A 27,371-nucleotide genomic window follows, 5' to 3' on the forward strand; every position below is an offset into this window, starting at 1 on the left:
CATGCTCCGAGCCGCGGCTCCTCTCTTCGCGGCCTCCGACGCACCGAGAGCGGGAGCCCTCCAGCCGCCCAGGCCCAGCCCCTGAGGCGGTCGCCCGCTGCGATAGCGAACAAGTGCAACCTCTTCCTTCGGCCGGACTGGGCTGAAGCCGCCGCCGCCGCCGCGCGCTGCTGCTCTTCCTGCCTCCGCGCTTGCAGCGGTAACGGGCGGCGGGGTTGGTGGAAAAGGCGGAGGCGGCGGCGGAGGCGAAGGGAGGGAGGCGGGGAGAAAAGAATGGCAGCAGCCGAGGAACCCGGAGCGGCACCAGCAACAGGGAGCAGCAAGGCCGGCGAAGGGGAGCCGGCGTCGTCTTTCCAGAGCCGCCTGTGGAGGAGCCTGCAGCTGGGGGGCAAAGGCAAAGGCAGCAGCAAAGCGGGAGCCGAACGCCGCAGTGCGGACACCTCGTCGTCGCTTCCGCGGAGTCGCGCCGCGGAGCAGCCGGCCAAGGCGGACTTTTTAGCAGGGGGCGTCGTCGTCGGTTCCAGGTGGGGCGGCTTGAGGCGTCGAAAACACGTGCTGGACCGCGTCTTCTCGTCCTCTCAGCCCAACTTGTGCTGCTCCTCGGCAGAGCCCCTGGAGGGCGTGAGCGCCGAGGCCCGCTCTGCTCTGCGCCGCCTACGCGAGCATCTCCTTCACCACCCTCAGGGCAAAGGGGGACAGCAGCAACAGCAGCACGGCCGGGGGGCTGACGACCCGCCCGCCTCTCCTTCCTCGACCTCTTCGGCGGCTGCCCCCGAAAAGGAACGGGTAGTAGGCGGAGATGGAGCCCTCAAAGCCGAGGCGCGGGAGAAGCCTCCGCAGCCGCCCCGACTCGGAGCTCACCTGTCCCATCAGAAGAGCTCTTCTCTGCCCGGCAACTGGAATCCCCTCTCCAAGGGATCCCCGTGCAGAAAATGCGGGGAGCAGCAGCGAAGCCCCGGGGCTTCGCTGCTCCATCCGCTGGACTGTGGGGCTTGGAAGGGGTCGGGAAGAGCGGCGGGGCTAGCGGTGGCCGGCGATGGCAGGCTGGTTCGCCTCCTCCTCCTCCAACAGGCAACAGCACTGCCGGATCCAGTTGTAGACTCGAGTATAAGCCGAGGCGGCTTTTTTCAGCCCAAAAAGTGGGCTGAAAAACTCGGCTTATACTCGAGTATATACGGTATATCTATCTATCTCTATCTCTATCTATCTCTATCTCTATCTATCTCTATCTCTCTCTATCTCTCTCTATCTATCTATCTATCTCTATCTATCTCTATCTATCTCTATCTATCTCTATCTATCTCTATCTATCTATCTCTCTATCTCTATCTATCTCTATCTATCTATCTCTATCTATCTATCTATCTATCTCTATCTATCTATCTCTATCTCTCTCTCTCTCTATCTCTCTCTCTCTCTCTCTCTCTCTCTCTCTCTCTCTCTCTATCTATCTATCTATCTATCTATCTATCTATCTATGGTGTAGCAATAGTATTTGGGTCCAACGTGAATAGTATTATACATCAGAGAAGCCCGATCAGCAAGTACCCACTCAGAATACATTTTCCTTCATCTTCACCTAATAGTTTTTATGAATGAGCAGAATCACTGAGTTGGGGCAACTATACAAATTGAATAAATAAGTAACAGCCCAGTCATTGACTAGGGATGGTTGGAATTTGCAGTGTCACATATCTTAAGGATGCTCATTGGGGAAGTATGGCCAAGGTCCATGTAGAGGCCTCCAATTAAAAGCAGACTATCATGCCATCCTTATAAGGACCACTTCCAGCAGCAGAGGTATTCTGTTGAAGGAGTCTTGTGGCACCATAAAAGTTTTAATGGATTCTGGATTTCTTCCCCTGTGTTCTCACAAGAGTGCCTTGAACTAAAATCCAGCTAACTAGTATAAAAATGTTTGTTTGTCTCTACAATTCACATATAGACCATCTGGATCGTCAGAAACTATGTAAGAATATGCATAGCCCTCTCGTATCATTCTTGAGAGTTTGTGAATAAGCCCCTGACCACACTGAACTTTCTCTTCCAGCCACCCTTACCCATGCAGCCTTATGTGCTGTTCAACAGGTCAGGGAGTCAGAGCTTGAGCATATTCGGAGAACACCCAGCACTAAGTCAAGTAAGCATTTAACAAAAGGGCCAGGAGGACAGAGAAGACTCAGAAGTCAGCATCCAATGGAAAAGACAGTGAGATTTGCAAGCCCAACTTCACTTTCCCAAGTACAGGTGTAAAGTCCCAAGCGTCTCATTCTGCCCTGCTCAGAAAAATGCTGGGATGGGAAACCCCCCCCCTTCTAAGAGGTCTCCAGGAGATGCGTAGCCCACGGCTTTTAAGCTTTTAATGTTGACTTCTGCCGCAGATTCACACACTGGGCAGGGCTAAGCAACCCATGCCTTCTTCACCAATTTGGGGGAGGGGGACCAAATAGGAAGAAGGCAAGCGAAGAAACCGTCTCCCCCACCCAGCACTGCACCGCCCACCCAGCCACACACACACACACATACATAACACAACCCTGCGCAGGCTGCTCCAGCATTTTTTAGCCTTATATGGAATGGCCGGCAGGCAGCGGCTTCTCCATCCCAACAAGATCCTCCTTCCAGGGGGAGGGGAAAGAATAATCCTTCTGCAGGCTAGGTTCAGCCCCTCCCGTCTGGCTTGCTCCCCCTTTCCCCCCCCCATGCTTCCTGCCTCCCAAAGGAGGAGGAGGAAAGGGCTTCCTAGCCCACCCATCTCTGTGTCCAAATCTGAGGAGGAAGAACTGGAATAGCCAGCTTACATACATTCGTAAGGGAGGATGGAGGCCAATCCCACATGCCCATTCACTGCTTCCTTCCTTCCTTCCCATCCACCCTACCCACCAGCAGACAGACGTGCATACGTGCGCCCACATGTATACCAGGCCTAAGCTTCACTTTTTTGCAGCCTGGAGACACACTTTTTGCCTCCACCTCTCAGCCACTGCGAGGTTGAGTCAGCGTCTGCAGCCCAGTGATTCAGTGCATCAAACTGCAGTACTCAAAACTTCCCTTAATTCCCAGGCTAGAAGGTTTAGCAGGACCAGGGCCAGATAGAAATGTTTCCCATTGAGTGTCCCCCACTCCTAATTTGGGAGAAAAGATGGGATTTTTCCTCCGCCCCCCCTCCCTATTCAAACTGAAGACTGCTTTAGAGCTGATGCCCCTAACTGTTGTGCAGTATGTAGAAAATTTACTACAACCGCTCTCTAGGATTGCTGGGCAAGCTCAAATGCAGATGTAAACGGTTTCAGAGTGGTGTACGAGTATGTTGTTGAAGCTCCGGCCCTCTGGAACGAGCTTCCCGTGGAGATCCAGACCCTTACGACCCTCCAGGCTTTCCGTAAAGCCACTAAGTCCTGGCTGCTCCGGCAGGCCAGGGGCTGTTGAAGTATCCCAGCCCCACGGTAATCTATGAATGTTGTTGTATTTTAAATTGTTTGTTTGTCTTATTTATTCCCTTCCCCTTTTTATTGTAAGCCGCCCGGAGTCCTCCAGGAGTGGGCGGCATACAAGACTAATAAACATACAAACATACATACATGTTCTTTCAAGAATGCTTTGTGTATTTATCATGAGCCTGCCTTCAAATTGCAAGTTTCATTCTCTGCCACCAGCAGCCAGAGTAGTTCAACCAGAAATCCATGCAAGTCTTAAGAATTGCCTGGTTTTGTTCCTCTTTATATCATTTCTTAAGAATTACAAATCAGTGCCTTTCGGAGCTAACCCCGTATTACTCAATTTCATATTATTTGCAAAGTCAGGCTCTTAATCACATAGGGACTTACCCCGTTATTTTTAAAAACATAAAAGTTAAAATGTAGAAGGAAAAAAATGTTAGAAAAATAGGAAAAGGAACAGTACAAAGAAAAAGTAACACAGAAATTATCCCAGGCTTGAACAATTACCAAAAAAAAAAGACATTTGACAACTCAACCTTTTTATCACTAATGCTATATATCCACACACCCAATTTCGCCATGAACTTCAAAAATCTGTTAAGAGAGCCGCAAACTGTGACCCAGGTTTGGTCTCGTACAGAACTAAGATTGTGGACAGAGAATCACTGGATAGACTATGGCAGTGTAGAATTGAGATTGTAGCAGTACAGCTACAAGACAAGAGAAACCCTATAAAATCAAGTTCTCTTTATGTGAGCATCCGCCTGCAAAGATGCTATTTATGCAATTTATGGGAAGCTCGAAGTTTCCTAGATACATTGTGGAGCCTTCCCCCCCCCCAAACTAGACACTACACCCCATCTTGACTTAATTGCCTCCAGCTACGTCCAACTGTACTTCCTAACTACTAACTATGGACTTGGAAGATATGGGTGGTGTAGCTCCATCACATTTCAGGCTGCTGTAGACTAGAAATGGGGGGAAATATCTTCCAAACGTTATTGAATTTCCAGGCTTCCTAAACATTATGGTCACCGGTTGGAAATGTGGCCCAGGAGCCCACGTAAAGCCACATTAAGCCCCTTCCTCTGTGTCATGGTGAAGTGGAGGCTCTATAGACCTTGCTCATCATTAACTCTAGACAAGGGTAATGTTTGATAAGAAAGTGTGATGTGTCAAGGGCACTTTCAGCAATCTTCCGTATTTCTTTCATCAGGATAGATACAGTAATCGAGGAGACCATCCTTGACCATGGAGTATAGACCTGGCTGACCCTCTTAACTTAAAAAAATGCTGGCTGCATAGAAGACAGCACAACGTATAGATAACAAACTTGTTTCTTGGAGAAACAGACTTATTCAAGGGCACTTATGCTAATAAGCTCTTCGTCAGCTCTTTTGTCTAACTAAGTTCAGAATCTGTACTCCTTCCACAGCCTGGGCCACAGCAAAGCTGCTCGTGGCACACCTCCTCCACACTGCTGCTCATGGGCACAGCCCAAACACTAAATGATCAATGAGCCAAACTTTGCCTCCTTTAATTGCTTGGCAAAATTCAGCATCATCCAGAAACCAAATCCAGCGGAAGGTAGAGAAAGTGTACCCACTTGCAGATGGCAGACAGAAACAAACCCCCTTTTTATATCAACTTTTACCTACAAGTTACCATAAACTAGTTTGCCTGCCCCTAGAAGTGCAGGAGAAACAGGCACTCTTGAGTGCAGTTTGGCCCCATTTCCTTCTCCATATAAGGCTTATAGGAAGTTGCCAGTAGTTTTAGGCATAGTCTCTCTCCCCAGTGGCCCAGAGTAGTTGGGGGAATCTATTTTAAGCTGCAGCTTCTAGCCTCTTTGATATGACAAGATAGGAAATCAGTGGCTTGCCAAATATTAGTGGGCAGAAGAGTCGTCATTCTTTCCCACACTAGCTAAGACTCGATGGAATTGCGGTCCAGCAGCATAGGATGGACCACAGGCTCCCACCCTGGAGTAATGTTAAAGGAAGAAAAAAAAGCATGCTGCACGCCAACTGGTTCCTTTCCTGGAATGCAGCCATGCCAATATTACAGGCTGAGATTCTATTGTGGCTGAAAGAGAGCAGCAAAGCAGGCCTCCATCAGGGACCGACCTGGTTGGAAAGACAAAGGCATTGCAGGTCCACATAGTTTACTAAAGGGGCTTTCTTTCCAGAAGGCTCCCAAGTGCAGCTTCCAAACCTAGGCACATCTTTTCTCCCCCGACCCGCCCTTTCTCTGTGGCTGCAAAGTTTCTAACTTTGTTTCCCCCCCCCCCCACCCTCCTCCTCCACCACCACCACCCCGCCGTCTGGCAGGAGGGAAGATCAAAGGGAAAAGGGGGGGGGCTGTTAAAGAAAAGGGGGGGCAGCGCAAGGGGAAACCGAGCACGGTTCTGGAATCAAAAGCAGATGAAGCGTGGAAGCCTCCCTCCCCCCAAACCTCCCTCCGCCCCCCTCCAAGAAGTTAACGGGCCTTTCCCCGAGCAGAGAGAACCGAGGTGCGCCAGGCCAGGAAAGGTTAGAAACACACAGGGATGAATTATTTATTCGACGGTCCGAGTTCCCAAAGTACAAACGGCCTCCAAAAGGAGGCCGGGCCGGGGAGAGACTCATCACCTCCGCGGGGGGAGAACGAGGCCCCGGGGGTGGTGGGAAGGAAGGAGGCCGCCTTTAAAAAGACAGACAGAAGCGGAGTCGGGCACTGCGCTCTCACCACGCCCCAGATGCGCCGTCGTAAGGCCAACCCCACCCCTCCAACAGGCCCCGGCCGACCGAGGCATTTCTCCCCGTTTGCAAACGCTGGGTGTCCCGTTCCCCCCAACCGCTTCCAAGGAAGCCTACGCCCCCCCCCCCCCCACACACACACCCGGGTGCTCCCCTTTAAGGGGTGCTCCTCCCCGCCCCCTCCCGGGAGCATCCCGCCAGGCTGAGGCTCACACACACACCCCTTAAGCGGGAGGGGCTCTAAAGCGCGCCCCTCCTTTTCCCCCTCTGCACCTGGGCCTCGCCAACGGAGAACAAGGCGATGCCTCTCCCCCCAAAACCACCAGCCAGCCGCTTTTCCCGTCTTTTACTGGGGAAACTTTTCCCTTCCAACGCCCCTTTCCCTGCAGCCCCATTTATTCAGAGCCGGGCCTCCATCCTCCCCACCCGTCCCCCAAATCCTTAGCGCTCTCCCGGGACAAAACTCTTCCACTTCCCCGCCCACCACCGGGACTTACCGATAGAGACCAGCTTGATGCTCTCTCTCTCCAGGAACTCCAGCGCCACCGACACGTTCTCCAGCTGCATCTGGCGGAAGGTGGGGCGCGTGTTGTACTTGCGCCCCATCTTCTTCTGGCTCAGCACCTCGAGCAGGGCGATGAGGCGCAGCCCGTCGCCCAGATCCGTCTGCAAGTTGGCGATGCGCTTGTTGACGCATTTCAGGTGCTCGTTGCACCAGCGCGTGAAGGTGTTCTGCTGGATTTTCTTCCAGGGCGCGTCCTCCGCCAGGTCCTTCTCGGTGGCCGGCATCTCGGCAGAGACCTCCCCCTGGGCACCGCCGGCACCTCCGCCGCCGCCGCCGCCTCCGCCGCCGCCACTGACTGCACCCGCTCCTGCGGCCTGATGGAGTCGCGCTTGAGACCCGCTCATTTTAACTGGGATTGAGAAGGGTGGGTGGGACCCCGGCGCTCGGGTGGGTTGGGTCCGGGTTTAAAGGCGCAGGATCCTGCAGAAATTGGAAACACAAGAGGAGCGGGACGTAATTAAGCCGGGCGGGGTCAGGCGAGATTTATAGGACGGGGGGGGGGGGCGTGTGCTGGAAAGGTACAGCCCCCCCCTCCTCGAACAAGTTACTGCCCCGAGGCAAGTAGAGACAAAGAGGAACAGGCTGGAAAGCTCATAAACCTGGAACTGCAAGGGAAGAGCGCGCGCGGGGGGGGGGGGGAGAGATTGTTATCTCGATATCGGGTCGCGCAGCGGAGCAAGAAAAAGCTGCAACTTTTGGGGATGCAGAGAAAGTCGAAAGCAAAGATTTTTTCTCCCCCCCCCCCCCCAAATCCTGCACGCCTTCAACTTGGAAGTAAATCCTATGAAAACCAAGCGGGTACTTTTGGCTGAACGTATCCGCCTTTTCCATGTTGTATGTCTTCCTTGCAGCGCCTTTAATTTCTAGCACGAATGAGCACAGATCGCTCGGGATGGGGTTTTTGGGGGGAAGGCGCCCGATTGGGGAGGGCTAGACGCTCCCACTCCCACACCAAGTGGGCTGAAAAAGGAGCACAGTTAAGAGGGACCGAGTTACCGCTCAATTGTCGGCTGGCTGGCTGGCAATCTTGGAACTGAACTTCTATACTCCAAGGCATCGTACCTCTGAACAGAATAAACTGGCAAACAAAGCACCATGGCCATCTTCTTTGAGGACCCCCCAAAGCTGGCCTCCGGGGGGGGAACGGAGAGAGGGGGGGGAAGCAGCAGCAAGAAGTTGGACGGGATAACTTCAAAGGTCTTCTGAAAACGATTGGGCGGGACAGCCGGCTATAGTATAGATTAGGAAGACGATGCTGTAAAGTTTTGGGAGAAGCCGAACAAGCCCCTTCTGTAACATTAAGGTTTGTGGAGGCTTATTTTTTTTGGGGGGGGGTGCAGAGTATGCTGGGGTAGTGGCGGGGGGGGGGGGACGAGGAAGGAGAAGGGTGGTGAGAATTCCAGCCTGAGCCAGACAAGGTGACTCAACCATCCAGACACCCACCCCCACCTTCACTTTTTTCTGGCACTCTGGGAAACCACTGAAAGGGCAGGGGGAAAGAGGGTGGGAGGGGGCGGGTTGGGGAAGGGACAAATTTAGTCATCCTCCCCCACCCTTCAAATGATTTGACCGCTGGGAAATAGGAGGGAGGGGAAGGGAGAAGAAGGGGGTCAAGTACCAAGGAAGATGGCAGAACAGCCTACCAGAAAACCTTGTTCTACTGCTACGAAACAGAGATGAAATACAGCATCCATTGCCCTGCGATCTGTGACTATGGGACATTGATACCCGAACTAGTTTAGTTTAGTTTAGTTTAGTTTTGGTTTATTTGTATGCCGCCCTTCTCCAGGAGGGACTCAGGGCGGCGAACAACTCAAAGGGGAAAGGGAACATAAACACATAATTAAAATACACGAAAATCACACAGCCGTACCAGTCGAGAGGGGAGGGGAACTCATCAACCCCAGGCCTGCCGGCACAGCCAGGTTTTGACGGCTTTCCGGAAGGCCTGGAGAGAGGTGAGGGTCCGGATCTCCGCGGGGAGTTCATTCCAAAGGGCCGGAGCTGCCACAGAGAAGGCCCTCCCCCGGGTAGTAGCCAGATGGCATTGGCTGGTGGACGGAACCCGGAGGAGGCCGACCCTGTGAGATCTGACGGGTCTTTGGGAGGTAATTGGCAGCAGGCGGTCTCTCAAGTACCCAGGTCCAATACCATGAAGGGCTTTATAAGTTACGACTAGCACTTTGAAGCGTATCCGGAGACCGAACTTGCCAACTAGGGAGACAGGCTTGAAGCCAAGAGATTTAGGTGGGTTTGGGGGCAGACCCTTTCCTACCCCAAACCACGAAAGGTGCTTGGAGGAACCCCTTCTGTGCTACTGGTAGTGCCTCTCCCAAATTCCTATAATACTACCTGACCAAATAGGAGCTTCCTCATTTTTTTTTCTCACCAAACTGTGATTCCTGTCCCCACCTTTTTCTCCCCCCCAGCAATGAAAACCCAATTCAGGTGTGAGCTGAAGAATCTACCTGTCTCAGTCTGGCTGTGTGTCTCCTTCAGCTGAGTCGGATATATTTGAGTAAGAAGAAGTAGCTGTCTTTCTTTCTGCCTTGCCCTCTTCCCTCTTTCCACAAAACTGCAACAGGGCCAGTCTTGTCATGTCATCACCACCCTTTCTTTCACTTAGACACACAAATGCATGCCATTAATCTGCAAGCAGGCAGGAAGAATAGCACAGCTAAGGGCAATGACTAAGGAACCTCTCGGAAAAAGTATCTGGTTTCGTTCAAAGCTCTTAATTGTGCAACAGGCTGCCTCTGAATGCGTGTAGTGCTTTCAAGCACACACCCAGACGTGCACGGATTAGGACAGCCTTGCACATGCCGATCCCCTCCAGATGTGATGAATGATCATCTCCTGCATTCTCAGAAATCAAATGGAATTCTGATATTGGTAGTTTTAACACATTGAAGGTACCAACTTTTGAGAGGTGGGGGGGAACAATTGGATTGGGACATCCAAGCTGTAATAATGTCTTGATTTGCATATACAGTCGCTATCGCTTGCAAAAAAAAACCACCTGCAGCTCTATTGCTAATGGTTGACGCCTGAGGCCCAGGCCTGTCCCTTATTTCTATGCCGCCGAAGATTAAAGCTTTTTGGGTGTTCATGTTAATTTGTTGAACATATGGAGGGATTAGCACTTTCCACCAAAACATGTCTGAACCTGCGCCCCCCCAGAATGGAATAATGTTCTTTGGAGGGCAAAGAAATGCCTAGGAGATACCAGCTTCCACTCAACATATTACTGATACGTTTCCAGGACTTTGGCAGGATTTTGACAGCCAACAAATTGTTAGTTGGCAAGAAAGTAGGAGAACGGATTGTTGAATCAGCCAGACTTTTGAAGAAAGAATGAAGTTCTGCCCAGGTGCTGCCCTCTACTGGCATATATTTGGTTCTTCCACTTATTCTTTATATAGTCATGATTCAGCAAAGTGGCTCCGTTGGGTTGATAGAAACCACACCCAACTCTGAGATGAGTTTTGAAATGTCTCGTTTTGTGTTGCAGCCTTGCTTTTCACCATTTCATCCTGGCACTTCCTTTAAGTGAAAGGACTATATTGAAGGGTGGGCAAAGCAAAGCACACAATTTAATATAGAAAAATCTTGATTAAATATAATCAGATACAAAAGTGAGAACTTCTAAAGTAGGAGTGAGACCTTGTAGCGTCCCAATTCTTCCAGATACTGGCTATATTAGCTGGAGTTGACAAGATAGGTTTGTTTTAATCGAAGACATCTAGAAGGCCACAAAGTCCCCATCTCTGCTCTAAACTTTGGATTATGGCATCTTAGAGGTGTTACTCAGTGGAAACAGACACAGAAATAAGTGGACACCCAGTGACATTTTTATAATTTTCAGATGTCTGGTTACTAGGAAAATAGACCCTGGCCAACTTTGCTCTATCTTCAATGCTAGACTGACAATCATTATTATTACTATCATCACCATCATCACCATCATCATCATCATCATCATGTATACACATATAGAATGTATACATATGAAACATATAAAGAACGGTTGCAGGAACTGGGTATGTCTAGTTTAATGAAAAGAAGGACTAGGGGAGACATGATAGCAGTCTTCCAATATCTCAGGGGATGCCACAAAGAAGAGGGAGTCAAACTATTCTCCAAGGCACCTGAGGGCAGAACAAGAAGCAATGGGTGGAAACTAATCAAGGAAAGAAGCAACTTAGAGCTAAGGAGAAATCTCCTGACAGTTAGAACAATTAATCAGTGGAACAACTTGCCTCTAGAAGTTGTAAATGTTCCAATACTGGAAGTTTTTAAGAAGATGTTGGATAGCCATTTGTCTGAAATGGTATAGGATTTCCTGCCTAGGCAGGGGGTTGGACTAGAAGACCTCCAAGGTCCCTTCCAACTCTTGGTATTCTATTCTATATGAAGTGATGCTAGGATTGAGGCGGGGAAAATACAAAATACTGGGAATTGCAGATGAAGCTGAATCTTTATGGAAAAAGAAATCTGTTATTACACCAATCATGATTGGAAATCTCAGAACAATATCTAAATGACCCTTTCGATATCTGGAAATATTGAATTTATCAGAACTGATCATCCTACTTTTATAAAACAAATTCATCCTGCTCAGCTCTGCCTATATTCTTAGACGCTATCTTAATAATTAACTCTTTAAGTTTTCTTGAATTAAGTTTCCACCACTATTAGGCTGTCAATATAATTGTAGATTACCCACACAATAACTCAAGGCAGCAAACCAGTGGTGGGTTCCAGCAGCTGCTATGGCTGGTTCACTCAGGGATGTGCCACACATACGTGTTTTCGGAGGACTGCAGTCCTGTAAGATACTATTATTCCTATCCTGCAACTATGTATGGAGATATGTGTATGTGCATAAGATGGAAGTGACATTAAGATAAGTGTGTCAAACTCATGGCCCACGGGCTGGATGTGGCCCACGATGGCCACCCCCACCCTCGGTTAGTGAAGGGGGAAAAAGTCACGATACATCATGTGTTGACAATGTGACGCTGCGAGTTTGACACCCCTGTACTAAAGTATTATTGATTTGCTTGTTAGTTGTAGGTGAAACATCAAATAATGCTTTATAACTTTAAGACGAATAGACTCCAACTCCCAGAATTGGTTAGCTGGAGAATTCTGGGAGATAAAGTCCACCTGTTTTAAAGTTCCTATAGTTGAGAAACTGGTTCACCGACAAATGCGCGATAGACATATGCGCGCCGACAAAACCGCGACGGACAAATGAGCGCCGTCAAAATCGTGAATTGATTTTCGACAATAGCGCGATGACAAATGCGCAACGACAAAATCGCATCATCAACAAACTATAGACAGCCCAGTGAGTGTGCTGGGCCTTTAACATAGTGGGACGCATATACGTACGTTATAACCCTAACCCTAACCCTAAAAAAATTTCGATTTTATTGTGCTTGTCATCGCGCTTTTGTCGTCGCGATTTTATCATCACGCATTTGTCGTCGCGATTTTGATGTCGCATTTTAATCGGCACTATTTTGTTGGCACGCATATGTCTATCGCGCAATTGTCGGGTCACGGAGAAACCCTGGGTTAGCCAAATCTTTAGAAGTGCTCTTTTATCGTGGCTTCTGCTTCTAGACATCACATTGGAATCTCTCTCCTGCACTAAAGCAACTAATTTACTGATTTTGCATGCTCAGAAGATACTCTGCAGCTGCAGAAGGTGAAGCAGGCTGTTTTGCCACTCCAACTGGGAGCATGCAAGCTGTGCCTCTTGCTTTTCTAGGTGATAGTGCCGCCTCCTTACTCCAGCTACAGGTAGTCCTCGGCTTACAACCACAATTGAGCCCAAAATTTCTGTTGTTGAAGTGAGACATTATACAAACATTTTACGACCTTGCTTGCCACTTTTGTTAAGTAAATCTCTGCAGTTGTTGGGTTAGTAACATGGTTGTTAAGTGAATCTGGCTTGCCCAGTTGACTTTGCTTGAAGAGCTGCGTTGGCACAGTGGTAAGAATGCAGCACTGCAGGCTACTTCTGTTGACTGCCAGCTGCCTGCAATTTGGCAGTTCGAATCTCCCCAGGATCAAGGTTGACTCAGCCTTCCCTCCTTCCGAATTGGGTAAAATGAGGACCCAGATTGTTGGGGGAAATAGGCTGACTCGGTAAACCGCTCAGAGCATTGTGAAGCGGTATATAAGTCTTAAGTGCTATTGCTATTGCTATTGCTATTTTCCTAAGTTTGCAAAAGGTGATTATATGACCCCAGGACACTGCAACCATCATATGAGTCAGCTGTCAAGGGTTCGAATTTTGATCATGCGACTATGGGGATGCTGCAATGGCTGTTAAGTGTGAAAAACAGTCATAAGTCACTTTTTTCAGTGCCGTTATAACTTTTGGGCGTCACTAAATGAATTGTTGTTAGTGGAGGACCACCTGTATTGGAGTCAAGATGGCTCCAGAAAAGGAAGCGACACAGCTTCTCACAATATACTATTGCCCATTAATAAATGCTGGTTGTAAATCAAAGATAAATATAAAGTAATTTTCTTAGTAAGATTACTGATAAGACACAATTCAGCATAACCAAATAACTGAATGCTTACCTCTGTTCAACAGTTAATCATACTCAGTGGTGGGTTTCAAAAAAATTTCGAACCTACTCTGTGGGTGTGGCTTCCTTTGTGGGAGTGGCTTGCCGGCCATGTGACCTGGTGGGAGTGGCTTGCCAGCCATGTGTTTTCTTTCTTTCTTTCTTCCTTTCTTCCTTCCTTTCTTTCTTTCTTTCTCTCTCTTTCTCTCTCTCTCTCCTTCCTTTTGTCTCTCTGTCCCTTTTTCCTTTTTTTCTTTCATCTCTCTCTCTTTTTTTTCTTTCTTCCTTTCTTTCTCTTTCTCTCTCTGTGTGAGTCTCTGTGTGTGTGTGTGTGTTTGTGTGTGTGTGTGAATGGTGGGTTTCAAATTTTTTGGAACCTCTTCTGTAGGTGTGGCCTGCTTTCTGGGTCCACTGGTGGAACCTCTTCTAACCAGTTCGGTAGATTTGACGAACCGGTTCTATCGAACGGGTGCAAACCTCTGATCATACCATACAAACTGTCAAAATATACTTGGGATAGGAGGTCACAGTCACTAAAACCACAAGTTTAGCAAAGTAACAGAGGCTACAGTACTGGGGAGGAGGAGTCCTAGATTTGGCAGGTTCCTTTTAACAGATTATAAGCCTGTTGCAAAAACATTATGATTATTATAGCATCTGGTGATAATGAGGGAGGTGGAATGAATATACATGCATCACACCAAAAGAAAAGCAAGTTTGTTTTCCTGTCTCCCACTATACGGATTCAAATGTTTTTTTTCTATTTATGAGAGACTGGGTGTGTTATTGTGGGGCCAAATATTCTGTACAGCGCATTTTAGCAGGGCAATACTGTAAAAATGTTCATGTGTTCCCTGAGTTCTTTGGGACTTATTGCCAAGTAAGCACATATTAAAGGGCAGACTAAGTAGCAGCGTACACGTAGTCCTTGCAGTTCAATGGTGGGTTCCAGATCCCGTTCCAACCGGTACAGTTGGAATGGGCCCGGCGTCGTCCACATGGACACGCACAGTGTGCGCATGCGTCTTACCGCCTCTGCGAGCCTCCATGACCCTTCAGCTGCTCAGCGGAACATCGCACAGGCGCTGTATGTGCTATGCACATGCGTGGAAGCGCCGAAGACTTAAAAGACTGTTAAGGACCTCGGGCGGGCGGATGGGCCCTCCGGAGCATCGTACCGGAACGGTATCTGGTGCTCCAGGCTGGCTGCACTACGCCCGTACCGAGGCATAGCACCTGCAACCCACCACTGTTGCAGTTGTGAATAGTTCAGATTTGGTTAAAGAATTGTTCCTTCCAATCAATGTGGAAGTAATGATCCAATAAAGGAAAGATTCAATTTCTATACTGAATAGACCTGAAGCTCCTATATAGCCATTGCCCTAAATGGGTACCATTCCCGGTTCCACCACAAATCCGCGAAGCCCTTATCCGCGGAGACATACGCGTGAAGACTAATTCGCGCCGTTCTAAGCGCTAAGGAAAAACGCGACCCTACCGCGATGACATAATCGCGGAGGGCAAATCCGCGCATTCCCAAGCACTCAGTACCCTAAACCTAACCCTAAACCTAACCCTAAACCTAACCCTAAACCTAACCCTAAACCTAACCCTAAAACGAATCCTAAAACGAACCCCTAAACCTAATTCTAACCCTTACCTTAATTGAAATCGGCTTTCTGCCGCGGCGCCGTTTTAAAGCGCCCTTCTGTTGCTGACAAATGCACACAGTCATTTGTCTGGATTTAAGGCAGGGGTATCAAACTCATGGGCCATGGGGCCGGATGTGTCACATGCTGGCCACGCCCCCGCCCAGTTTACCAAAGGGGGGAAAGTCCCAATACGTCACTGTCACATGATGCTGTCATGATGATCCAAGTTTGACACCCCCTTTTTACAGTATCCATACTGCATGTAGAGCTATGTGTGAATTTTACCTAAACACATTGTCCTTTCTGTGAATATTTGAATAGCAGGACTGAAATGTATGGAAAGTAGCATTGCTTGGATATCAAATGGCATGGCTGCCATTTTAAGCGATGGTGCAAAAAATTCTCTGCCTATGGAACAGAAGATAAATCTACAGAATCTGACGTAGATTTAACAGAGCAACACATATATTCCCAACTGCAATCTACTTTCTTTCTTAAGTCTCTTATATTCTTCAAAGAACTAAATGGAAGCCTTCAGGAATCAAGCATTCCCTATCAGTATAATTCTTCCCTTTCGTGTGCATATCTCCATTCCAATCCACTCTTTCCAATGAAGGAAATAATCTAGATATGCTGAAAATCTCTTTTTCCCAAGAAGCAAAAATAAAAATGCTTTGCAGTAGCCTTTATGAAACTAGTGCCTTTGAATGATCATTCCCAAGCAGCACACTGTGGAAAACAATTATTACACACTGCTATACTTTAAAACAGCTCATCTATTTATTTGTTCACTAAAGAGATTCCATCCAGAATATGATAGCAGCACCTTGCTCTTATTGGCACATATTTTTAGATCAATCTGCTAAAGGCCAATCATTAAACTATGGCAAGGTTTTGAGAGTTTGGGAGAAAATGGCAAAATATATATATATTTTTTTTCAAGATAGGGTTGACTCCTGGCAACTGCATGAACCAATCCCTGCAATTTTCTTGGCAAGGTCTTTTGGAAGTGGTTTGTCCTTGCCTACTTCCTAAGGAGGGAGGGACTGGCTCAAGATCACGCAGGCTAGCTTCATGCCTAAGGGGGGGATAGTCCTGGTTTCTAGCCTGCCTTAACCACTGCACAAAGCTAGTTCATAATTTAAATTATGATAAATAAAATTAGTTCCACCAATGCTATGGCCACTCAAGACCGTATGAATAATTTTCCCATAAAGTTTTCTTTTTTGTATCAGTCTCATTGAAATGAGTAACTTTAATTGGAGGACTTTCTGATGAATTCTGCTCCCTGACATTTGTAGTATCCTATCTACAAAGGAAAAATATGCCACCTGACAGCTGTCTTGCCCTTAAAACATGCCCTTCAAATTATGCCATCCTTTAAAAAGCTGTTTTCCTCTGCATGGAAGCTTTTCCTGCTACCTACTTGTATTAGGAGTAGTTAAATGCAGCACTGCAGGCTACTTCAGCTAACTGCAGTTCTGCAGTTCGGCTGTTCAAATCTCACCGGCTCAGGGTTGACTCAGCCTTCCATCCTTCCGAGGTGGGTAAAATGAGGACCCAGATTGTTGTTGGGGGCAATATGCTGACTCTGTAAACCGCTTAGAGAGGGCTGAAAGCCCTATGAAGCGGTATATAAGTCTAACTGCTATTGCTATTGCTACACACGGAGGTCTCGTTGGAGTTCTCATAAAGATCTAGGTCCCTAGGATAATCTTTCTCACCCTTAGAAACTTTGAGATGAGTGGACCTCCAATTCCCAGAATTCTGCTGGCTGGGGAATTTTGGCATGCAGGCCAGGGAACTCTGGGAGTTGAAGTCCGCACATCTTAAAAGTTGCTGAGATTGTGAAACGCTGTTTGGAAGAAGTGAGTGCCAGGTAAATATCTGAAGTATGCAACAGCATCCAGAGACATTTTGCTGCCTCCAACAATTGCAGAATTGTTAAGAAACGCAGAGGCCACCCGGGAGGGTCCACATTTAGGCTGTGTGAAGCTTCTGCAATATTGAGATTTATAGAGTCTAACATCCTTTCTATTATTCCAAAAAAAACGTGAGCTGCCCTCTCAGATACAAACTCTTTGCAACTTTTAAGAAGTCTGCTAACAACAAAAAACAGCGGAAGTTATTCTGGCAGCTGGGGCATTGGCACATGAGTGGATACTGTGAGTAGGACACACAATTACCACCCACAGACCCATTAGATCTCACAGGGTTGGCCTCCTCCGGGTGCCATCTACCAGCCAATGCCACCTGGCTATTACCCGGGGGAGGGCCTTCTCTGTGGCAGCTCCGGCCCTCTGGAACGAACTCCCCGCAGGGATTCGGACCCTCACCTCTCTCCAGGCCTTCCGAAAAGCCGTCAAAACCTGGCTTTGCCGGCAGGCCTGGGGGTGATGAGTTCCCTCCCCTCCCGACATGTATGGTTGTGCGACTGTTGTTTACTTTTATTATTTGTATTTTGTCTTTTTATGTTCCCCTTTTTCCCCTTTGAATTGTTCGCCGCCCTGAGTCCTCCCGGAGAAGGGCGGCATACAAATAATACAATACAATACAATACAATACAATACAATACAATATTCTCAGCTAAGCATAGAAGTGGAAGCAGAGCAAAGGTTTTTTTGCCACCACCACCCCAACATCAGGTTTAATGCAATTAAGGAAAGGCAGCACATTTAATTAATTAGTGCTGCTTTTTTTCCCTTTTCACTAAATTCCCTGCCTCGGTTTGCAGCATATTTTGCAGACCTTGGCTGCCGTAGCTCCGAGAGCGGGCTGCCATTCTTGCTCCGTTCCCGGGAGCCAAATTTCTTCATTTAGTCTATCAGAAAGACCTAAGGATCCCACTCCAATAGTGGGAATTCAGGAATAACACATGGAATTGTGAGTCTTTCCCTCGGTCTGATTGCTAGGCAGCCTCCTCGTCAATTGGGAGTGTCTGTCCTTCATGATGAGCGAGGGGAAAGTATGGACTTGTTATGTTACAGAAAATAAACAAAAGAGGAGTTTTCATTTCTCCCTCCTCCGGGACTATTGAGTTTGGAGACAGTGGCAGCCCAACAATTGGATTCTTTTAAAAAAAGGTGTGTCTGTGTGTGATTGGGAGGGGGGGTGTTATAAAAGAGATGCCTGCAGTTCCAAGGTTTCATCAATAGGTGGTAGCCTTGCCTCCTTTCCCAATGTGCCCCCCCCCCCCACTCCTTCTAGATCACCAAGCTAATGGACCCGTCTTCTTCATATTTTCCCCTTATTTGGAGAGTTTCATTTCTTTGGGTTTTTAAAATAACTAGACAGACCCTCCCCAGGGGCCTGGGGGGTTGGAGATGTAGCAGTGGGCAAGAAGGCAAGAACTGAAGGGCCTCCACAGGAGAAGGAGGCAGAATCACATTGCGTGTGTGTGTGTAGATACAGAATGTATGTGTGGTTACAGCTAAGAAAGGGGAGATTTTTTTAACAGCTATGATGGGGGAGTGATGATGTGCATGAAGGGTGGGTCAAAGACGGTGAGCTCGCCCTCAAAAGTTCAAGACAGGAAAAACGATTTCCACGTTTCTAGTTAATTTAACATGGAATAATTCACAGCTTCTGACTCTGCATTTAATTCCATGTTAGGGATCTCCATTTTCCCTTATAAACATAAAATAGAAAGGTGGGGGAAATGGCTTTGCTGGGAATGCATTGCTTTACTTTTAATTTCCAGGCACGTGGATATAATAATGTAGCTTATGGGTATTAAAGGGCAACTGATAGCCTTGAAAAATAACATTCCCTAGAGAGAAATGATTAAGCATTCTACTTTTTTTTTCCTGCCACAGATAAAGCTAAAGGACTATTTACACAAGCATTCTGAACCTGCGATAGCCATGACTTTTAAGTTTCCCAAAGCGACTTTCTCTCACACTACAATGAGGTTGCTTGATATACAAAACTGACTGCTGCCTTATCCATTTTAGGGCGGATTAGCTTGGTTCAGTTTCTTGAGCCACTCTGGTGGTATTTCCTAAAGCCAAAACAAGATACGGTTTACCTTTGCCAACAGTAGAATGGCGGAACAGTGATTAAAGTGGCAGGAAAGATGAACCCTAAAGTTATTTCAGGAAAGTGTCTCGAAGGACAAAGTTAGGATGTCAGGGAGGATCCATTACAGAGCACCTGCATGATTCCATAAAACCTGTTCAGGTTTTGTAATGGAATTCTGCCTATATTTATGGCAGGTGGATCACCTAGAATGAATTGGGGTCTTGATTTGGGCACAAAAAAGTTACTCCTTTCATTCCCCAAAGCATAATGGTATAGAAAGTCAGACCCACCTTTCTTATTATACTTTAATCTGACTTTATCTTCATCCAATTCAGAACAGCACGCAGGGTCTGCCTTACCATTTGCTTTTTTTAAAAACAAAGGCTTAAGAGCCACTGATCAGAGACACCTAATCATCTTCCTGTCTGAATGAGGATCTGAATTTTGGCTTCAGCGATCTAAGCAAAGACTTCTTAAGCCTGCTTCTCTCGAATGTTGGCTGGGGATTCTGGAAGCTGTCATTGGGATAGTTCTGGAAGGCACCAAATAGGGGAAACTGCCTTACTTCACAGTGACACTTCGTCTCCTCTCTGAGTAGGGGAGGGAGGGGAGAGAGAATAAAAGATAAAGATGCATCCAAACTGCCAGGATGTTCACCAGAAGGTATCATCAAAGACCAGTTTTTGTCACTGAGTTACATTTCTCAGGCCTATTAATATGCTCAATAAAGCTTCACCTCACCACAAATAGCCAAAACCAAGAATGGATCCATCGTATTACTGAAGAGCATCAGCAAAAAAATTAGGATGCCTTGGATCATATAATTCGGAATGGACTAGAGATAATCATGTTCGTTAGGAGTGGTGAGAATTGTCATTCAATGCATGCAAGGCTTGGGAGGTGGACTTCCTTGAAATAATTTAACGTAGCTGGACTGATTAGATTTCTTGGGTTTTAAGGTCTCAACCCAACTATGAAATTCATTTCTTTCTAATTGATGTGTATGTGTGAAGGGGAGGGGGGGGAGATCTCTATCATCTTCATGCTCCTCTATTCTACGGGTACCTGGCTATGTCACTTGGTGCTAATGGTGTTCAAAAGATTTAATGCACCCTTTAAAAATGTGTTACCTTCGAGGTACATAGTTACTGCTGTCTCCACAATTCTCAGCCATCGTTCCCTTTAGCGGGACTTAGTCTGAGGTAATCATGTTTGAATTGCAGTAGGATTTGATTCTGAATACATATGCATCAGAGCCACTGGTTTTCCTTGTATGGTAACTTGAATATGGCATTTGGAGAACTGGAAAAAAGTTAGGACTAACTTATCCATAAGTGATAGGCGTTCATATCTCATGCCATACATAAAACACTTCTGTTTTTCCTTTCATAACCACACATGCTTTAGGTACATTTCCTAACGTGCATTAGGATTTTCACTTGGCTGTTCAAACTTTTCATGTTTGCTGGAATTATGGCTTCTTGGATTCTCAGCAATGTTTACTGGCTGTTTATCGATTTTGCTCTCTCTCTCTCTTTTACCCTTATTGCTAGGGGTTGTTACGAGGGTAAGAAAGGTGAAGAATTTCTCAAATGGTACACAGCAAGATGTTCGCCGAGAGTGAATTTGCTTTGAAATATGTTCCTCACCCTTGTCTCTACCATCTCCACACATTTGTAGCTGACACTTGATAAGTGGCACTTTGTGACTAATACTGTGATGTTGTGGGTGACATTTCTTCAGTCTCAGAAATTTTCTCAGGAGAAAATGTATAAGAAAAAGCAACCAGAAATTTGGGCTTTATGCAATCAAGCACACAATGGACACATAATTAGAAATAACTTATGACAAATACGTTTAGTTTGATCTATTTTAACACTCCTTTTGTAGTCTAGAAACTATTCCAAGTATTTATTTCTCCTATCTGGAAAACCTAAGGGGTCCATGAAGGACAGTGAAGATAAGCAATAGACAGTATTGATCCAGGAAGACACAGTCCTTTAGGGAATTCTCTACAAACTCAGATGGACAAGAGTACTGAATTTTGGGAGAAGGGTTTCTTGGCTGATGGCATCCAACTTAAGGCTATGGTGATAGTGCTGGGGCAGCTATTTTCATTTTACTTGTTCAGCATCAACATCTCTTAGCTTTGTCTGATTCCAAAGCCAGGCTTATCCCGTGGGGTAAAAATTGTAACCCTCCTCTGCCCATTGCTAACTTTGTCTGTTGAGCAATCTTCTCAGCTACTAATTCAGAGAGCAATCTTGCAACCGCATTACAACAATTACAGGCTCCCAGCTAGTCTTCCCGAACTTGTTTTTCTAAACAGATACACATACAGTCCCAGGCTGGCTATCCATGCGGAGAAGAGAATCTTTGATTTATCAGGGAATGTGTGCTTAATCACCTGATTAACCATATCTTCCTTTCAAGTGGCTATGGCAATTGTGACTCGCTACCACACTCAGCAGGAAACTCAATATGTGGGTTTGACCACAAGTTCTGACTTACATGTGATGTGATTTTTCTAGCCCCTTGGCAAAATGATACAGATGGAACAATTTACATTGCCATGGCCTTGAATGAGCACTTCCCAATGCTTACATTCGCCCATAAAGAGGGGAAAGACATCTGCCAATGTGCATACATATCAAGTTGTGGGATCCTGCTCTCTCCAGTAGGGACCATACAACTGTGCGCAGAGGGGCCAGGAAGAGAGGCAATATAGCTCCAATCTCTTAAATTTGAGTTAGAAGCTGGAAGTTTCTTATCCTCACTTTCCACATTCACTCTTCCCAGAACTCCCACATCCTCTCTGCCTAGATATGCTAGTTATTCTGCTGCCCCTTCATTACCACCTCCCTCCCTTCCTTCCCTCTTCCTTCCTTCCTTCCTTCCTCTCTGCCTAGATATGCTAGTTATTCTGCTGCCCCTTCATTACCACCTCCCTCCTTTCCTTCCCTCTTCCTTCCTTCCTTCCTTTCTTCCTTCCTTCCTTTCTTCCTTCCTTCTTTCCTTCCTTCCTCTCTGCCTAGATATGCTAGTTATTCTGCTGCCCCTTCATTACCACCTCCCTCCCTTCCTTCCCTCTTCCTTCCTTCCTTCCTTTCTTCCTTCCTTCCTTCTTTCCTTCCTTCCTCTCTGCCTAGATATGCTAGTTATTCTGCTGCCCCTTCATTACCACCTCCCTCCCTTCCTTCCTTCTTCCTTCCTTCCTTCCTTCCTTCCTTCCTTCCTTCCTTCCTTCCTTCCTTCCTTCCTTCCTTCCTTCCTTCCTTCCTTCCTTCCTTCCTTCTTTCCTTCCCTCCGTCCTTCCTTCTGCTCCGTTTGGATGCCCGTCTTTTTTTCTGCCCGGCCCGCGTTCCCCCCATCCTTTCCCTTCGGTCCGCCATCCAGCCTCTCTCGCCCCTGCGCTTCCCTCCCCCGTTCGGCTTCTCGCTCTCCTCCGTCCATCCCTGCTCGGCTTCCCCTTCCCGCGCCGTCTCTGCCTCGCTACATCCCCAACCTTGCGGGCGAGGCGATCCCCAGTCCCCCCCCCCCTCGTCCCTCCGCCTCCCGCCCCGCGGTGCCTCTCAACTCACCTCTTCGGATCGACGGATCCTCGGGGATTGCGGCTTAGCCGTCTGGCCCGCGCCGCCACGGACGGATGGAGGAGCGGACGGACGGACGGAGGACGGTACGTCTCGGGCCGGAGTTCGGCACGGAATGGCCGAGCGATGGGGGGTGGCGGGAGGACACCGGCCGGGCGGGCGGCTCAGCAAGCCTTAATTGGTAAAGAGTCGGCTGGAGGAAAGCGAGAGCAGGGAGGGGGCGACGGCAACAAATGGAGGGAGTCGCGGGGAGGAGGGAGACAGACGCCGCCCCCGGGATGAGCTCAGAGCAAGGCAAACCCGGGGTAGAAAACCTCCCTCCCCGTAGAGGTGCGGCCCCTGATCCGAAGTAACGAGGGGCGGGGAGTTGCGACAATCCTTCCAGGGGGCGCCAGCTCCAATTAGAGACTGGGCAAGGTAGTAAATTAACCACACCAGCTCCACCCAGGACAGGCTTCCCGGGAACTGGGGATACACGGATGGTGGCCGATAGCAAAGGTGGCACCAATAGCAATAGCAATAGCAGTTAGACTTATATACCGCTTCATAGGGCTTTCAGCCCTCTCTAAGCGGTTTACAGAGTCAGCATATCGCCCCCAACAATCCGGGTCCTCATTTCACCCACCTCGGAAGGATGGAAGGCTGAGTCAACCTTAAGCCGGTGAGATTTGAACCGCCGAACTGCAGATAGCAGTCAGCTGAAGTGGCCTGCAGTACTGCACCCTAACCACTGCGCCACCTTGGCACCAGGTAAGGTGGCCACCTCCAACTGATGGTTTTCTGAATGCTCCCGGAAAGGCCAGGAGAGCATAAAAGTTCAGATCCTGGGGCAGGAACTGCAAGGACCTGGTTAGGCCTTGAACAGCCCAGCTCCCTTCATTTCAACCCATGGGACAACTGCTCTGTGGAGGTGGACCAGCCCTGTCAGTTCAGTTCCATGAATAGGATGGTGTTATAGCAATAGCAATAGCAGTTGGACTTATATACCGCTTCATAGGGCTTTCAGCCCTCTCTAAGCAGTTTACAGAGTCAGCATATTGCCCCCAACAAGCTGGGTCCTCATTTCACCCACCTCGGAAGGATGGAAGGCTGAGTCAACCTTGAGCCGGTGAGATTAGAACCACTGAACTGCAGATAACAGCCAGCTGAAGTGGCCTGCAGTACTGCACCCTAACCACCGCGCCACCTCGGCTCTATCTACATCAAGCACCCAGATCCCTTGGATGAGAAGACTCCAGTCTACAGACCTTCTTCCTTGACATTGGGAAAGTTTATAATCTCCCCATTGACCCTGAAAAGGGCAAGAGTTAGAGTTTGATTGCCCCACTTGGCCACTATGAACTCAAGAAGCCTTTGACTTAATCTTGATGTCCCCAATGGGATGACTCATTTGCGCAAGAAGGGGGTGAGAAGGCCAACGGATGAGAAATGTGGAAACCCAGGGTAGAAATTCGGAGACCAGAAATAAGTAATAGGAAATGGGGTTGCGAGGTGGATGATAAGTTGCCACCGAGGGAACCATAACCGGAGCTGTTTGAGTGCTGTCTTGGTTGATAAAGGCTTGGCACAGAACCTCTGTTGGTTTTAATACTGTTTGTACCAAATAAGGCAACAATATTGATATCAGAAAAACAGCCATCGCATGTTAAATGGGTGAAACTAGCCCTACCATACATACACAGTTGAGCACGCATATTCTGAAGTCAGCATGCTTGAGTTTATGCCATTGCCAGAGAGCATTATGTATGCATGCACACTGGTTGGTATTTCTATATGGGTGTTTTCAGATTTCAACTTAGGCGAATGACTTTTATTTATTCATTCAATTTACATTCCATCTTCTCACAAAATAGTACTCTGGGCATCTACAAAAAAACCCCTCCTATGGTGCCCCTATTAGATTACAGTGCTTCTCAACCTTGGTCACTTGAAGATGGGTAGACATCAACTCCCGAGGTGGCCCAGTGGTTAGAGTGCAGCACTGCATCCACTTCAGCTGACTGCTAACTGCAGGTCGGCGGTTCAAATCTCACCGGCTCAGGGTTGACTCAGCCTTCCATCCTTCCGAGGTGGGTGAAATGAGGACCCAGATTGTTGGGGGCAATATGCTGACTCTGTAAACCGCTTAGAGAGGGCTGAAAGCCCTATGAAGCGGTATATAAGTCTAACTGCTATTGCTATTGCTAACTCCCAGAATTCCCCAGCCAGGCAAGCTGTTTGAGGATTTCTGGGAGTTGAAGTCCACCCATCTTCAAGGGACCAAGCTTGAGAAACATTGGACTAGATTCTAGAGCAGTGGTTCCCAAACTTGGCAACTTTAAGACTTGTGGACTTGAACTCCCAGAATTCTCTGGGGCTGCTGGCTGGAGAATTCTGGGAGTTCAAGTCCACAAGTCTTAAAGTTGCCAAGTTTGGGAACCACTGGACTAGACTCTAGAGAAACCCATGGTCTGGTTCTGAATGAAGCAGCTTCCTAACTGAGTGTGTGATAAATCCACTCAATTCCAATGGACTGTGGCAGGATAAGTCATCCCATTAAGTTATCTAGTTATCTGTGCAGAGATGGGCTGCACATACTTTAACGACTGGTTCGCTGAAAATGTGCGCCCATTTGAGCTAGCGCGCAACACCCAAAACAAGGCTTTTTTGATGGGGGCTACCTGCGCATCTCTGAGGATAGCAACTGTTAGTAGAATGGGAGAGCGCACAACTCAGCTAGGCTGCAGGGTGGGGAGCACAAACAGGAAAGTAAGATATCTAGGACCGAACAGCGTTGGGTGGGCAGGGATAGTGCTCGGAGCTACCGGTTCGGCCAAACAGGTCCGAACCGGCAGCAACCCATCACTGTATCTGTGGCTCATCCTGACATCCCATTAACCACGGCAAAAAGAGTGTCACTAACTTTTTTTTTACAAGACATATATCCCTAGTCAGCTACTACAGAATCAGTTAAATCCATCTTTACCTTGCAACAATCCTTCCAGGGGGCGCCAGCTCCAATTAGAGACTGGGCAAGGTAGTAAATTAACCCAGCTCCACCCAGGACAGAATTCCCGGGAACTGGGGATACACGGATGGTGGTGGATAGCAAAGGTGACACCAGGTAAGGTGGCCACCTCCAACTGATGGTTTTCTGAATGCTCCCGAAAGGCCAGAAGAGCAGAAAAGTTCAGATCCTGGGGCAGGAACTGCAAGGAGCAGAACAGCCCAGCTCCCTTCATTTCAACCCATGGGACAACTGCTCTGTGGAGGTGGACCAGCCCTGTCAGTTCAGTTCCATGAATAGGATGGTGTTATAACAACAGCAATAGCAGTTAGACATATACCGCTTCATAGAGCTTTCAGCCCTCTCTAAGCAGTTTACAGAGTCAGCATATCGCCCGCAACACTCTGGGTCCTCATTTCACCCACCTCGGAAGGATGGAAGGCTGAGTCAACCTTGAGCCGGTGAGATTAGAACCGCTGAACTGCAGATAACAGCCAGCTGAAGTGGCCTGCAGTACTGCACCCTAACCACTGCGCCACCTCGGCTCTATGTACATCAAGCACCCAGATCCCTTGGATGAGAAGACTCCAGTCTACAGACCTTCTTCCTCGACATTGGGAAAGTTTATAATCTCCCCATTGACCCTGGAAAGGGCAAGAGTTACAGTTTGATCCATCTTTACCTGTTCCTGTTTTAAAGTAGTGTTTCCCCCGCCATCCTCTGACATATCACACCATATAAATGAACGATAACAGCTCATTAATGATGCTGAAGATGATGTAGTCAGCAGCTGGGATCTGCCCTGTCATTTTAGGCTGTGGCAAGTATGTTCCCTTTCTTTCTGCTAGATGGCCACTGCTCTCCATGGCCATGTTAGTTCATGCTGCCTGAGAGACCAGGCACCCAGTTGCCCGCATAATGTGCCTCTCAATATTATCCAGGTTCCTTAGAGGCACGATTTTACTGCCCTTCTGCAAGAGCACTAGTCCTGTCTTCACAAATACACTAATACAAGAACATTTAATTTAAACACTTACTTGAAATCAATCAGATTTAAAGTAGGAGAGGGTGATAGATTCTGCCAAGCGTTTATTGATATTTCTTAATGAATATACTTGCCAGTTTCCCACGGCTTCTTTCTGGCTGTACTATCTATTGATTACCAGTGGCTGATGTCATTTTTTCTTAAAATTCCCATGCCGTTTGGGGTGCTACCCAGGCTACATCCTGATGCTGGTTATCCCAGCCACTCGCTGGCAGATTGCCATTTTCTTGCCGTACTTAACAAGTAGTCCTAGCTTACCAATTCTCTCATTTAACTCATTTAATTCAGAGTTATAATAATGTGAAAGAACACCCATTTGCAACCAATCCTTGCATTTAAAACCATTGCAATGTCCCGTGGTCACCTAATCACCATTTGCTTCACAACCAACTTACAACAAGCAGAATTAATATTATTATTATTTATTAAATTTATATGCCGCCAATCCCGAAGGACTCCGGGCGGCTTACAAAAGAAGAAAGAAAAGAAAGAAATGGAAAATAAGAAAAGGATAGTTTAAAATTCACAAAACACACATTCATTCTAATCGGGGCTGGACCTCAACAATGAGGTCAACAGCCCCAGGCCTGCCAGAACAGCCAGGTTTTAACAGCTTTCCTGAAGGCCATGAGAGTGGGTAATGCCCGGATCTCTGGGGGTAGCTGATTCCAAAGGGTCGGAGCAGCCATAGAGAAGGCTCTCCTCCGGGGGCCCGCCAGCCGACACTGTCTGGCTGACGGCATCT

General features: G+C 47.6%; 1 protein-coding gene across 1 annotated transcript in view; it reads right to left on the minus strand.

The window, feature by feature from the left end:
• LOC116503571 (filamin-A-like) overlaps window positions 1-22,795 on the minus strand; it is a 122,739-nt gene extending 99,944 nt beyond the window's left edge. Inside the window, 2 exon segments of the mRNA XM_032210071.1 lie at window positions 6,676-7,163; window positions 22,587-22,795. Of these exon segments, the coding sequence (XP_032065962.1) occupies window positions 6,676-7,087 (412 nt within the window). The 5' untranslated portion in view covers window positions 7,088-7,163; window positions 22,587-22,795.
• Between the last annotated feature and the right edge of the window lie 4,576 nt (window positions 22,796-27,371).

This window comes from Thamnophis elegans, chromosome 2 (genome assembly GCF_009769535.1).
Source record: "Thamnophis elegans isolate rThaEle1 chromosome 2, rThaEle1.pri, whole genome shotgun sequence".
Lineage (NCBI taxonomy): Eukaryota > Metazoa > Chordata > Lepidosauria > Squamata > Colubridae > Thamnophis > Thamnophis elegans.